The 15,575-nt window shown below is 38.0% G+C and overlaps 1 protein-coding gene across 1 annotated transcript in view; it reads left to right on the top strand.

Annotated features, from left to right (window-relative positions):
- Window positions 1–399: 399 nt before the first annotated feature.
- LOC108803213 (laminin subunit beta-4-like) overlaps window positions 400–15,575 on the top strand; it is a gene marked incomplete at both ends in the record, with an annotated part of 40,005 nt that continues 24,829 nt past the window's right edge. Inside the window, 8 exons of the mRNA XM_018575055.1 lie at window positions 400–509; window positions 2,087–2,166; window positions 3,178–3,328; window positions 4,951–5,082; window positions 6,602–6,787; window positions 7,988–8,109; window positions 9,261–9,378; window positions 11,479–11,656. Coding sequence (XP_018430557.1) covers window positions 400–509; window positions 2,087–2,166; window positions 3,178–3,328; window positions 4,951–5,082; window positions 6,602–6,787; window positions 7,988–8,109; window positions 9,261–9,378; window positions 11,479–11,656 — 1,077 coding nt within the window. The remainder of the gene's footprint in view (window positions 510–2,086; window positions 2,167–3,177; window positions 3,329–4,950; window positions 5,083–6,601; window positions 6,788–7,987; window positions 8,110–9,260; window positions 9,379–11,478; window positions 11,657–15,575) is intronic.

Here is a 15,575-nt window from a genome sequence, read left to right as displayed (position 1 = left end):
CAGTGATCCTTTCACATATTTTAGTCACAAGAAATAATATATCCATTTGCAGACACTTTAATACATGACCATATTTCTTTGTAGGAATTTGAACTTTCATTAACATGCTTATTCCGTGCTAAGAAAATTTAATTTCTAATAGGTTGTGACTGTATCCTGCGCATTAATGGCATTTTAAATCTACTTATTAAATAAGCCACAAAAATGGTCACCAATACTAAACAAATTCATTTTGCAGATTCATACATTTGCCTTAGCTACAGTCAAACAACAACCAACGTTACATATGCATTTGATGATGTGAAAATTAAAGAAACTGTAATACCAATACCCGATTAGTAGTACACACTTGATTATCTAATTACCAAATAAAGATGATGCTACATCTTTTTTTTTTAGACTGTGGTTGTAATCCATTTGGATCCTTGCCATCCTCAGTGTGTGATGCTGTTACTGGACAGTGCCAATGTCAGAATCTTGCCACAGGCCAATACTGTGATGAGTGCATTGTGAGTATAAACTGTATTCCTTTTAATATTCTGCCCTATATATGTACATAACTTGGCATAACAGGATCCCAATGCAGAAGCGACACACTCGGAAGACTCACAGCATAATGTCCAGATCATGCTAAGCCTCCTGGTTACCATTATTTCATTAAATGGTATATCATATATTCTTTTCTGTGACATGTACACATCATAATCTTGTAAGGCACCCAACAGTGGCTAAAGGTGCCCGTTTCAAATCCCGCGCAAGTCAACTAATATTTAATTTAAAGTTTTTGTTTTTTTTCCTTTGCTTTTGAATTGGCATTCTCCTAACATTCCTACCAGACCTAAAGGGTCTGGTATGAATTGGGGGGAAACTCAGGCTTTTTTTTTCATCTTCTGCAGACCAAAAAAAAAAAGTCATTTTTGTTCCCCCTAATGTCATTTTGAAGCGAACGAAATTCGTTATTGGGCGAATTCTGTTGCATCAAAATGATTTTTTTTTTTTTACTTTTCGGATTTTCGGACGGGAGCGCGCGGCCAAGACGGGGTATGTTTAAACCGCTGTTAAAGCGGTTTTTTTACAACTTTTTGCATATATATACTGCTTGCTAGCCTCATATATAAGCAAAAAAGCCGGAGGGTTTGATAACCCTTTAATACTCACCTGATCCCTGGAACAACTGACAAGCACAGACTCCCGTATCTCACGCTGTCAGAATATGCATACTAAACGTGCCGGTTACTATTTAAACCGGCGCTGTGTGCAGCTTCACACGCTATTAGCGTATCGGGGAAGCCGGCTGCGCATTTTGCTCTAGCTACGCAAATAGCGTATCTTCTCAGAAGCTGCACACCGCGGTTTAAATAGTAACCGGCATGCTCTGAATGCATATTCTGACAGCATGAGAGGCGGGGCACTGCAATGGTCAGTGGATCGGATCAGGTGAGTATTAAAAAAACAATAAAACATTTAAAATGACACAGGATTTTATTTTTAAAATATCACCTTACCGTAGCCTGGTGGTCAGTGGGGCTCCCTGGACCCTGGTTGTGGGGGGTCTGTTGTGGCCGCAGCTGCTCCATCCCTCTGCCGTCTTTCTGCACATCCGACACTCCCTGCCAGTGGCGTAGTGGGGGGGGGCACCTACGGCCGCCACCGCAGCTCCCGGTCAGCCCGCCCGCATCAGACCCGGCTCTCTAATCTAGCGTCTGCCTAATCTAGCCAGCTCGAATTGCATACTGGCTGAATCAGGCAGACGTGGCCCTCTAAACTGTAGGCACTGTAGAGGGCCCCCCTTCAGGAGCGACCCCCTCGCTACGCCACTGGCACCGGCCCTCTAAACAGGCAACTGTGCTGGGCCCCCCCAGGCTGAGGCCCCGGTGAGTCCGCACCGGCTGCACCGGCGGTAGTTCCGCCACTGATTCCAACTTCACAACACTTATTTTTATAGATGACCAATTGAATTGTGGCTTTACCTGTTGACTCAATGCTTAGTCCACATCTAACACTTCAGTATGGGTAAATAACCCTTCAAATGCAATTTTTGTTTTCATTATGATAAGTATAAATATCTATTTTTGTTGCATTCTAGCCTGGTTATTGGGGGCTTGGGAACAGCCTGTATCCTTGTTCTGCATGTAACTGTGATATTGGAGGAGCACGCAGTGTTGGGTAAGTCTAACATTTAACACTTAATGAAGTTATGATGAGTTTGTATAGTTTGTTGCATATTTGCTTAGTTTAAAAGAATGTTACTGCTAATAAGATAACAATTTCTTGCTACATACATACCTGCAGCATGCTTTCTTGTGGGAATACAGATTACTTCTATGCAGTGTTACTCCATTTTGTTAATATTTCATAGTAAAATTAATTGACATTGACAATGAAAAAGCCAACAATTAGTAGCTCCTAAAGAATAACTCCGGGCAGAATAAAAAAAACCCTTGCAGTGGGGCTAAGGGTTAAGTGTCTATTTTGGTCTAGGGACTAATATAAAAATAATATACTCACCTGATCCTCTTTCCTTCCTGGCTGCTAGACTGGTCCACGCAGCCTCTATTCCCCTCTGCTCCAGTGGTCTATTGACCTGTGAGTCATCACATCTAATAGGGTGTATTATTCCACTGCCAGAGCTTATGGGGAGAGAGAGATGAGCGGCCCCTGCCACAGGATCGAGGATCGGGTGAGTATATCTTCTTTATTTGGTCTCCTAGAGAAAAGCGAGCAGTTAACCCTTGCAGTGTGGGGGTAGCCCCACTGCAAGGGTTAATTTTTATTCTGCCTGGAGTTCTTTCTAAACATCAACTGAATTTAGAAAACAAAGCCCACCTGCCCAAAGCTTCTTCATTAAAGCTTATCTGTAGCAGGCCATCACAGGTCCGAAAACTGCCTTGCTGCTTTGGTTACTTACTAAATAGGTGGCAAGAATATATATATTTTTAAACTAAGGAAGAGGATTATTCAAAGATAGCCAGGGAAGTGGGTTCATTCGGGCAGGATTTTTTTTCCTTTGTTTTATATTTCTTAATAGCTTCATTGGTTATATAAAGTCGCCACATGTTGATGTAATTTTACAGTCCATCAAAAGAATGAGAAGCAAGAAAGTGCCTTGTCAATGGACTGATCTCTTGTGAAAAGATGTAAAATTCATATTTGTATTTCTTCTTTTTATTCTTATAGATGTTCTCAGAGTACTGGTCAGTGTGACTGCCTTCCTAATATAGTGGGCATTCAGTGTAACCAGCCAGCAGATGGATATTACTTCATACGCCTTGACTATTACATCTATGAGGCAGAGAAAGCCCAGGCACTCTCTGGATCAGCAACCATAGTGAGTTACACAGTTAGTTTCTCTTTAAAACAATAGTTTGAAGGAAAATCAAGTCCAATATTATTTTATTGAAAGGTCATAATCGCCACCAGTTTCTGCAGATCTTGAATATGCTTTTTACCACTCTCATTTGAACCTCATATGATGCAGCTTTCATTCATGTTTTAGGAATGTTTTTCTTCTGGAATACTAACCTTGTCCCACACAACTTTTATCCAGAGATAATTATTTAAATTGGCTCATTCAATATACCAGGTAACTTAGTCAACGACTCCAGAACAGGCAAAATAATTTTATACCTGAATATGATATTTCAGGTATTAAAGTGACATTAAACCCTCAGATTTTTTAACATAAACCAATACTGTAATGTGTGCCTTACTGTAATCCATGGTTGTTTCCCTTCTCGTTGCTGCTCTTCCTTTTAAATCCTCATGTCTTCTCATGCTGGGCAGAACTTCCCTTTTCAGCTCAGGGCCTCTTCCTGTAGTGCTGGCTCAGGTTACAAGCCTATGGAAACGTATACACAGACACCGTGTATCCATTCCTGAGACAAGGCAGTCTGCTGCAAAACAGAAGTTCTGCAGAGCATGAGAACAGATACCGATTTAAAAGGAAGAGCAGCAAAGAGAAGGGCAACAACCATGGATTACAGTAAAGCACACATTACAGTATTGTTTTATGTTAAAAAATCTGAGGGTTTAATGTCACTTTAAGTTTGCCAGCAGGTTATTTGTACTGTGATTCCTCGTGCAGTTTGCTCCTTAGATAAGCTGTAACTTTAATCATCTATTTTTTCTCTAGACCAGCAGCAGTAGTACTTGTAACTTAAAATTTTCTACAAAATGTATTTTTATGTTTAAATATCAACGCAGTACAAAAAAATCTAATATTAGAACAAGTCAATGTTTGGGTGTACATTCTTGAAAGCAGTACATGTGAATCAGATTGATCAGTTGGTGTTGTTTTTTTCAATAAAATATAGTCAAATAGAGTGGCAGATGGACTGATACACTGTAGCTTTTCTACATTACCAAAATTGGCACCAGAATATTTTGGTCACTGTTAGCTGAAAGTGAAAAATATAGTCTTGGATGGCTGCTTTAGTGGTTCCAAACACAGCTTTTATTTCCCATGACAAAGACAAATGGCTGATTTATTAAAGGTGTTGAGAAGGTGATGTAACCCATGCATCACAGATGCATCCTGGGAAGATTACATCACACTGCATTGCTGGGGAAATCTTATCTTTAAATCTGACTAGTTCCTTTTCATTAACTCGAGTATTCAAATATGCCATGTACTCACACTGATTAAAACCAGTCTCAGAATTCACTTACCTTCATCAATAGTGTCAGACATGGTTCTATATGGACTGGAAATTATTTGACACGAGAAAGAATTGATACTGACGAGCCCTGCACCCTCACACCGTTGCTGCACTCTATTCTAAGAAAATAAGAAAATATGGGAATGCCCTTTCTTATATAAGCGATAACTGAACAATAAGTACCAAACCAAATACCATAGTTATCTTTATGTGACCTCCATTACCTTTTAGAAATCACAAAATATACGCTTCTAGCAATGGTCTGCTTAAATACTATCATTTGGATTTTCAGGTTAATCCAACACCTATGCCAAAATGCCAGGATTATTTCTTGAAACAAGGAATAGATTTTCGATTTGAGAATGACAGAATAATACTTAAATCGATGCCAAAAAGAAGTGTACGAGAACGACGACAGGCACAGGTACATGATTTATGTCTTACCCACAGCCCATAATGTATATTGGTCTCTTGCAGGATTTCTTATCCCCTCAACATGCCTTACTTCCGTGGTATTAACTATTTATGTTCAACTTGGCCTATACCTCTTTGTCATCTGGTTTGCTTTTTTAAATGTTATAAGCACTCCTCACCCTTTCTTTTCTTGCCCTTATATATTCTAAAATGTCTGAATGTTTATTGTTCTCATTCTTCATAGTTTGTTCTAACACAGTGCTTCAGAATGTTCTCAACACTTTACATTTCTGTTTATTTTATAAATGAAAATCAACTGGGTGCACACGTTTCTTTTAAATCTTAACTGAGCCATGCCCTTATCATACCTCTGTCATGAGAGATGTATTGAAAATGCTAGTATACTGTAAAAGAGTGCCAGAAAAGTGTCAAATCTACTTATGTTTGTATTTGTTTTGGGTCAGCGACCCAAACAGCATTGAAGTCAGCTAAGCACTGGAATGACAGCCAGGGAACTAGCATTCTCAATGGAGAGTTTAGCCTATATTATACATCTCATGAGTGTACCTTTAACTCAATGTAAAATCCATTGAAATAGGTCACAACATCCATAAAATATGTACTATAATACTTATGTACCAGAAGAAAGGTGGAGATGGGAAAGGTAGCAAGAAAACAGTTGATCTTTTCTTGCCAAACTTTTCATGCCACACAGCTCTTCAATGCTCTGTTGATCAACAATGCATCATACACTGCAAAGCACATCTTTATATACCCATAGTAATTAACCCTTAATAGAAAATATAATCAACAGGTCACCTCAAAACTAAAACCATACAATCCAACCATCATGCTGATGACAGGTTCAACCCCTTATTTGGTTTGAAGTTTTACAGTCCGGTAATAAAACTGATCTATAAAAGAAGTCGAGAGTCTTCACGCAATACGTTGTGTGAATATTCACTTCAGTTATCATATGAAAAGCAAATTCCTGTTCACTTTGAATACGCAATAATGTACAAATAAAATAAGTAAACAGGGCTTCTCACATGGTTGAATAACTGAAATGAATTTCAGACAATTGATTAAGTCAACTTTCTAAATTCCTTTAGTGAATCAGCCCAACTTTCTATGTTGCTTAATATATACATTTCTGTTCAAGTACATTCTGCTTATCTTCATACATTTACTGCACAATCAGCTAAACTTGTTTTGTTATTGTTGTGTCATGCTAACTAGGATCTTATTGTTGGTTTCTATGCTTCTTCCTTTCTAATCTTACTATTCCTATCAATTAATAGTATTGTAACATTACACATACATAATTTATTATGCACTCGTTGCAGCTCTTTATAAAAATTGTCGTTTATTTCGTCCCCTGTGTCTACTGTAGGAACATTTATTAATTAGTTCATTAACATTTTACACCGTTTGTGGAAGGGGGGAAGGATATTATATATTGACAATAAAATTGTCACCAAGGAACTCTAGCTCAAACATAAATGACTAAGATGTTTACCTCTATCTAGGAAATTGTTCCATTTGGTACAAAAGGTGTTGTGGAACTCGTATTAAGGCAGCCAATACCAGGCAAACCAGTGACTTGGACAGGACCTGGATTTGCACGTGTTCTACATGGTGCTGGACTGAGATTTACTGTCAATAACATTCCATACTCCATGGATTTCATTATTGCAATCCGATATGAGCCAGAGGTAAGGTGCTCCATGTTTATGAATGTGAAAAATTACTATATTCATTCAGTTAAACCTTTTTAATACCATTATCCTGATTATACATTCTCCCCCAGAAGAGTTTTCTTGTTTTATAGACATACCAACAACTGTGGCAGACTTTAAAATTACCATCCTATGTAAATTACATCAAATCTGTACATAATCTAGGCTTAAAATCATAATAGTAAAACAACATAAAATGATGGTATGCTAAACTGTGGGATACAATAACAGAACCTTAAGTCCTTTATTTATTTATTTTATACGTATTATTATTTTGTGTATTACTGCTAATGAGTGCAGGTATACATAATGTATATACATTTCTAGGAGTTCTAGGTGCACATATCTTCTTATATGTGTAGAGTACACATCTATTTGCATGTGCACAACGTACACTACCACCTATGCAGATTTTCAAAAAGGTTTTTTTTCTTTATGACTACTCATGCACATTATACTGTCGCAAGGACAGCTATGCCCTCAATGCAACATATACACCAAATAATAAGTTGGAGATCCAGTGATTATAAGGTTGCCTGGCCATTTGAAGTGCGTTGCAATTCTCCCGCTACCATAGCTGCCACATGTGATCATGTCCCATGTCATAAGAGGTGTTTTTTTATGGTACTAAATTGAGACATCATGAGTTTAAACAGACCTGTGAAGTCTCGCCTATGTTTTGAAAATGGAGACTGGTATCTCTATCTGCCCTCTACAGGGACAGGACCTTCTCAGTACTATCATTTACAGGTTTGTGTTGGAGGAACAAGCACCAGAAGAAATGAGTGAGACTTCTTTTCTCATCCCTTTTATATATATGGCCAGCAGACCATCAGCTGCAGAATCACATTCACATTTACTGCAGGAGACTCCACGCAGAAATGAGGACAAGCTGAAGTTGAAAGCAGAAGTTGAAAAAATAAATATGATATTTCCATTCTGCTAGTAAAATAACATCTTTAAAAGTGAAAGGGTTAAGTGTAAGTGCCCAAACTAAGCAGAAAATGTTAGTCCCCAATGTTGCAAAGCTCCATCATACGCCAACCCAAAATGAATGTGCTCCCAAGACATAAGACATAATTTTCAATAATTCTATCTTGAAAATTATTAGTACCTATAGCACAAAATATTGCATAATGTCTGTTACTGTACTTCTGTTTGTATGTGTTTATATAGTCAACAGAGGACTGGACAGCAAGAATTATGGTTAACCTCCCTAATGGTGGATTAAGTGAACGCTGCAGAAACAACAAACTTCCGCCTGAAGGATATACACTTCAACTGATTGCCACTAACAGGTAAAACATAATTCAGTTTTAAAATGTATTGAAACTATGTACACCAATACAAAAATAACACAGTTGTTACAAATGAACATATTCATATGTGCAAATTAATTGCCAAGGAGTGAATCAGTCTGTTTGTCAGTCTTTTACCTGACAATCGATCTTATTGTATTCAATGAAACAGTTGATAATGTTTAATTATGTGTTTATTTTCCATTTTAGTTGTTTGAGATAACATTCATTTCTTGATTGTTTATTTAAAGGGCCACTCAACCGTTTTACTTTAATTTGACTTATAAAATTAAGGGACATTGACTCCATGTTTTACTTATAGAAGAACTCGGCATATGAAATCTTAACCCTTGCGGAAGTTCTACCCCTACACTGCAAGAATGAAGTGCTCATTTTGTCTAGGGAGCTAAAATAAGAAAGATATACTCACCTGAATCTCTGACCAACCTGCAGCCTCCCTCCTCCTCCATTCCTGTAAGTCATTAAGTCCAATACACTGTATTGAATGTGAGGATGTCAAGGCACAGTCCATCGCCAGAGCAGAGGGGAAGGCTGCAGGAACCGAACTAGCAGCCAGGTGAGTCTGATATTCAAGTGAGTATAACTTTGTTATTTTAGCTCCCAAGTCAAAATGAGCACAAAGAAGGATTCTGGGCATATGAAATATTAACCCTTGCAGTGAAGCTACCCCTGCACTGCAAGGGTTAAGATTTCATATGCCCAGACTTCTTCTTTAATAAACAATTGAAATCATTAAGGTACAATAAACTTTTTGTGGTCCACCTAGCTCTCCACTTGACATTTGCTAAAATATTAGTGTGCAGGGGCTTTCCCACATCCTAAATAAATATTGGGAAAGATTGTAATGCAAAAACCGTACACTAGATGGCAGCCTTAATCACATATCAAATCATCTCCTTAATATACCTAAGATTCGTCTAACACTGTCATTTTCTAAATATAATTGGAGTTGGAACAACTTGCAACATTTAAAGTTACAATTGGAGAAATCAAATCTGAGTAAAAAAACACATTCTAGTAATTTGTCTTATCCATGATGCACAACATACAGCTGTGTCAGGAATTTTTGCAAAATAATTATAGTATTTGTAAGAATGTCTTCTATCTTCTGTTATCCTTATCCCATGCAGGATTGCACTGCTGAATACCCCTGTGTGCCTGGACCCAGACAGAGAATACCTAATAGATGTGGATTTCTCTCAAGTATCAAATATTCCTACAAATAAGCAATATATTCTTGTTGATTCGGTAAGTGCATGCATAAAAAAAAAATACATAAGTGTTGATTGCATAGAACCATGTCAATAATATAGGTCAAATGGTTATGTCTGATAACAGTGAGCTCTGATTCCATTACAGTACTGCAGTATTCATAATATATGATTAGGTGTTAATTGCATTAGCATGTCTGTTCAGAAATCATTAGTTTCATTTTTCTTGTATGACATCCCTTGAGTGATGCTAACAGATAATACTAAAGACACATGTACTTCCTTCAGGAAGTACATGTGTGATCCAGTGACACATGTACTAAAGACACATGTACTTCCTTCAGGGCAAACTAATATGTTTGCTTTAGAGCAAGAGGGTTAACAAGCACATACAGTACTTACCTTCTATCTACTACCCACCAGTGTGTAAATACTGACTCAATAGCTTTGTTATTTCGAAAAGCCAGAATAAAAGACAAGAAATGGTGGGGAAAAAAATCAGGGTTTAATCAATTATTTTTGACATAAACATTTTTAATGGTCCACATAAGTGGGGGTATGGCTAGGTGGTGACCATTACCTAAATACATTGGGGGAATTTATCAAAACCGGATTAGACAGAATCTGAAGCAATTACCCATACTACCCAGTCAACTTCTCTCTTCAGTTTGTTCAGTTAAGCATTGAATGATAGGCAGAAGCTGTGCCATGGGCAAATGCTCCAGATTCTGTCCGCTCATTGTGCTGGAAAGTGACCCTCTTTCTCATCTCAGAAATATGGAAGGTGTGCTTTAATGAGTGTCTCACATGCATACACAGATACAAGCTAAAGGTGATGCTATGTTCACTTTGAATACCTAATTAATGTATAAAATGTGTTTAATGTTATGTTGCATATTATTGAATGATTGAAGTGAAAACAACTTCTGCTAATTACCTAAGCTAATTGAACATTTGTTTTGCCAAGTGAACCTGTTTTACTCCTTTAGTAGATCAGTCCCTTTAAGGGCCCTCCACACCTGTTGTGTTCAGACAGCCCATTGACCCTGAATGGATCCTTAAAGCCTGTTTTCAGGATAACAGTAACTAAATGATCGCTTGTTTTAGTTAAAATAAAACCCGATTTAAATGCCCATGTTACTTACCTGATGCTCCAGCATCCAGTCTATTCTCCTCTCCTCTTCCACCCTCTTCCACCAGGAGGGGTCCTTTTTTGGGTGTCTACATCCCTGCCTGTGTGATGTGGACACCTCCTATTGGCTGTCTAGTGGTGGGATCCTCTTTGGATCCAGAAGAGGAGAGAAATCAGCATTATACTCAGTTAGAAACTGCACCAGTGAGGAATCTGGATTGGGGACTTATCTTGTGGTTACAAGTGGGACCCCCAGATGAGATAACCTTGTCCCCAAGTGTAATTACTCTAATTACTCACATAAACCACCTTGCAGCAGTAAGCAGATCCTGAGTTCATTCATGTATTTTAAGTATTTATTGTAGAACGTTGAATTGAAGAGGTAGAGAGATATAGCTAGAATACCCAGAAATACTGGTTGTTGATAATAGCACTTCTTACAAGGCGTACAGTCCCTGGTGGAAAGTCCATCCTCTCCCTCTCTATAGGCCAGAAGTGTCTCCATTCCCACAGAGGTTCCAGTGTATGCTCTGTAAAAAAAAAGAAAGCCTTCTGTATAAACTACACACAAGTCAGGTCTTGTACACATTCCTTATGCTTTTGTCTTCTGTGTATGAATGATATCAGCAAAGAGTAATTAAACAAGGGTAGAATGTAGGTCATGCATAACTGTGACCTGCTGAGAGCAGGAATTGTTTATTGTATGGTGTAATGTGTACGAAATGGTGACCACGATTCCCTTTTCATCTAAATCTAATTTAATATGTTCTAGACTTTAGTGCTACAAGATGCCTAACATTGGAATGTCCTAAAGTTTGCATATGATATTTTTCTTAATTAAGGATTTATATTGTATTTGACTTCCATTGTACAATAATTATAATAATATTGTATTTGACTGCTTTACGTCTTCCATAATGAGAATCTTGCATCGTACATATTTCTCTGCATTACATGTCTTTTATTAAATGAAAAACTTAATCTGATATTTTATCTTCTTTAAAGCTTGGACTGATTCCCCAGATTTCATCTCTAAGCAATCTCTGTACTGAAGAGCAATTAGAAGAATATGATTATTATAACTGCATTGAAATTGCTTCTGACATTGGAACAGAAATTCTGCCAGATGTCTGTGAGAAGCTTATTGTTAGCATGTCTGCACGTATACATAATGGTGCTGTTAGTAAGTATAACATTGTATTATGTTTTTTTGCTGTTAAGACAATTTGCTTGAAAATAAAAGTGCAACTATGGTGCAACACATTAAAAATCACATATTTTATGCAGTCTGTCTCTAGCATTAACAAAGAAGTTTTAGATTCTTTGAATTCCCGTGTAACATAGCTTGATGTTACCTGTCAATATCCAGCCAGTAGATTACCTATGTACAGAGGAGATTTAGAAAAACAAAAACTGCTTGTTAGAGGCAGAATGCACTATATGTGTACTTTTTAATTTTCTCCATAGTTACACTTCAATTACAAATCACTTTAAAATGGGTTATATTTTCATTGGTGTAATACATTACATAAATGACATACATCATTGGTATAATACATTACTATTCCATTGGCACACTGGCAGAGTCTGACACAATGCCAATGTGCAAAATTGTTGCAGCGCTGAGATTAAGGGTGCAGTGGCACACAGGGAAAGTCTGATACAGCACGGAGGTGCAGTGGTGATTCAGGGTATGATGGCTCACAGGTTCAGGATTCACGCGAAGGTACAGGGTCACTAGTACACAAAGAAGGTAGTACATTGCACAGCGATTCAGGATTCACAGGAAGATATAGGGGTTGATTTACTAACCTTATAAACACACCACGAACATGTATACACCTCTGTAGTGTGTTCCCTTCCAGCATGATCTATGGGTGGAATCTAAAAACCTTTGTAGTGTGTACACACCCAGCAGGTGTGTTGTGCAAAGCCAAGCATGAATTGCAAGGTGATATTGTGTAAATTAGCTCTACGTTGTGTTGCTTGCGTTGATGAATGCAGGAATGTAAATGCATGAGCTAACCATTTTTGTCTAAACTGTGAAGCAGCATTATATATGCATCATGTGCATGATTTTTCCATATATGGCATTAGTGGAAATATGCTTTTAGAGACTTTTTGGTTGATAAATACGTTTTGCTGTGTCAAAATCACACGCACCTGGTGCGTGCGTGTGTTTAGGTTAGTAAATCACCCCCATAGGGTCACTGGTACACAAAGGAAGGAGTGAGTTACAAAATAGTCCAGGATTCACACAAAGATACAGTGTCACTAATACACAAAAGATAGAGTGCGTTGCACAGTGGTTCAAAATACATAGGCTCTGCATGCTGAGGCACCGAGGAAGCAGGTAGGTAGGGGAATGCAGACACACAGAAGGTGGAGAGCAAGAACAATCAAGCAGAGCACAAGGTGCAAACAGCTCAGATCCACTCACAGCTTACTGGAGAATGCAATGGCAGGTCTCCGGTGATATCCACTGGATCACACTAGAAACACAGAGCATACAAGAAACACTGGAGACAGGAATACAGGGAAGACAGGAATTCAGGTAAATCCTAAGGAGTACTTAGAAAGCACAGGGATACTCGGAAGCACAAAGAGTTATCAAGGAACATGGGTTAGTCAACTGATTAATTGCTCGAACCCCAAGCAACGGGTGAACTGGCTCTATTAGGGAGGCGACCGAGAGTAGATTGATTGCAGGCCTGTGACCTGCAATAGGCTGGAAGCCAAACACCTAAAACAGTGGGAAGATCACAGAAACATGGCAAAAATCTGTCATGGAAACATGGCACAGGAAAATGTGACAGGTATCTGTTTTCTGAAAACGAATCAATATGAAGTCCATGGCATAACAGCTTGCCGGCAGTAAATAGTGATAATCACTAGTAATGCAATGTTCAACTGTGTGTAGTCACAGTTCATGTGCTGTAACCTCTGAATGTAGGCAATTAAGAAAAAATTATGTTAAGAATGGCTTGTTGGAGGATCATCAAGAACAAGTCTATTGAAAAAAAAAGGTTAAAAGTAGGGATGTCCTGATACCAACACAAGTATCTGTATTGGGGCCGATACAGGGCATTTTCACGAGTACTCACACACACACAACTTGCTGAAGCAGGGGCAAGGGTAATAGTGCCACAAGCAGCACACTGCACCAAAAGGCAAGAGGCATTTAACATATGAGTTTAATAGCAGTTCATATTCTGTCCCACAATAAAATATGGAGCCAACAGTGACAATTGGTGACAGTTGGTGGCATCACTAGAAGTAAAAAATTGCCCCTGCATCAGTGGTGCCACTGGAAGAAAAAAATTACCCTGTGTTGGTGGTGTCACTAGAAGGAAAACATACCCCTGCCTCAATCGTGTCACTGGAAGGAAAAAATACACATATATGATATATGTATATACTATATACATATATCAAGCTTTGGATCAAGATCCGTAACTGATACCTGCATAAACCTACTTATCAGAAAATTGTAGTTACGGTTTATATCAAGCCCACAAAATAATTCTCTGGAAACTGGTATTCCATCATTCCTGCTTGTGAAAAGAACCTTTTAACATTCCTTTAAAACAGTGCATTCCAACTTGTTGACCTCAAAGACAGACATTCTCAAGCATACTATGTTTTGAACAGTACAGACTAGATTAAAAGGAGGAATTACCTTTGGTAAAATAAAATGGAAGCAAGATGTTGGGTGGTACAAAAATCAAAGCCTTTAAAAAACTTTCAAAAAGTTTTATTCTATACAGTTTGCGGCATATTTCACCGTAGGTAAATTATGGTACATTTATTACCTAATAAGTGTGATATGATAGACAGCGACATGTGAGCACGGTCACGGAAGCCTCCGTGCCCTAGGCAATTGGAGGCCACTGAAGGCATGCCTCCTCCCTACCGACTATAGGCCTTGGCCTAGAGTGGTTCTTTTTTCGGAAGGTGAGTACAGGGGGGCTGTTGGGACTACTTCTTCCCCCTGGTAGGAAGTGCCATGTTTCCCCAATTGTAGTATAACGAAATGTACAGCGCTAAATGTCCTTCAGGAAGTTCAATACAAATTGCAATTAAGGATCAAAGTGATGTTACCTCCGTGTCAAACAAATCATGAAAGAGTGTGTGTATATCATAAATGTGTAACAAACTATAAATTGTCAACCGTGATAATAAAACGTGTTATAAATTAGCTCATTATTTAAATAAATAAATTCTGCAAACAACATGTGTCATATATGTAAAAAATGAAAAATGAAAATAAAATGTTATCTCATTATAAGCTAGTCCGTGTTGTTTTCTTCCGAAAACTATTAAAAAAATGCAAACTTATATCAATTTTTTGAGAAATGTATTTAACGTTTTTTTTTACTTTCTCAGAGTTCTCGGATCTTCAGCACAAGAAACCACAAAAATGATGAAAATAAAAAATAAAGATAAAAACACTCGTAAAAAATATATATTAAAAAGCCAAGGAAATGTTCAGTGTTGTGAAGTCTCCAACGAAACAAACCAAAAGGAGGAAAAAGCAGGCAGATCCCCTATAAGAGATACACTCACCAGATCCCTGATGATCGAAAGCCTATATTCTTATCCCGTGGCGGTCAAAGATATATTCCCTCGTTTAGTAGAAGCCTCAGGTTCCAGACCTGCTTGCTGTTCCGAGATGAAGGACTTTTGGTCTTTTCTATTTGATCTCTCCTGTCCCTGCAGAACTTGCTGTTGGTATCTTGGTGTCCTTTCTGAAGCAGGTCTGGAACCTGAGGCTTCTACTAAACGAGGGAATATATCTTTGACCGCCACGGGATAAGAATATAGGCTTTCGATCATCAGGGATCTGGTGAGTGTATCTCTTATAGGGGATCTGCCTGCTTTTTCCTCCTTTTGGTTTGTTTCGTGGGAGACTTCACAACACTGAACATTTCCTTGGCTTTTTAATATATATTTTTTACGAGTGTTTTTATCTTTATTTTTCATCATTTTTGGGGTTTCTTGTGCTGAAGACCTGAGAACTCTGAGAAAGTCAAAAAAACTTGAAATACATTTCTCAAAAAATTGATATAAGTTTGCATTTTTTTAATAGTTTTCGGAAGAAA

Source organism: Nanorana parkeri, unplaced genomic scaffold, assembly GCF_000935625.1.
Source record: "Nanorana parkeri isolate BGI_ZX_2015 unplaced genomic scaffold, ASM93562v1 scaffold3500, whole genome shotgun sequence".
Classification (NCBI taxonomy): Eukaryota; Metazoa; Chordata; class Amphibia; order Anura; family Dicroglossidae; genus Nanorana; species Nanorana parkeri.
This window is presented reverse-complemented; position numbering and strand designations above follow the sequence as displayed.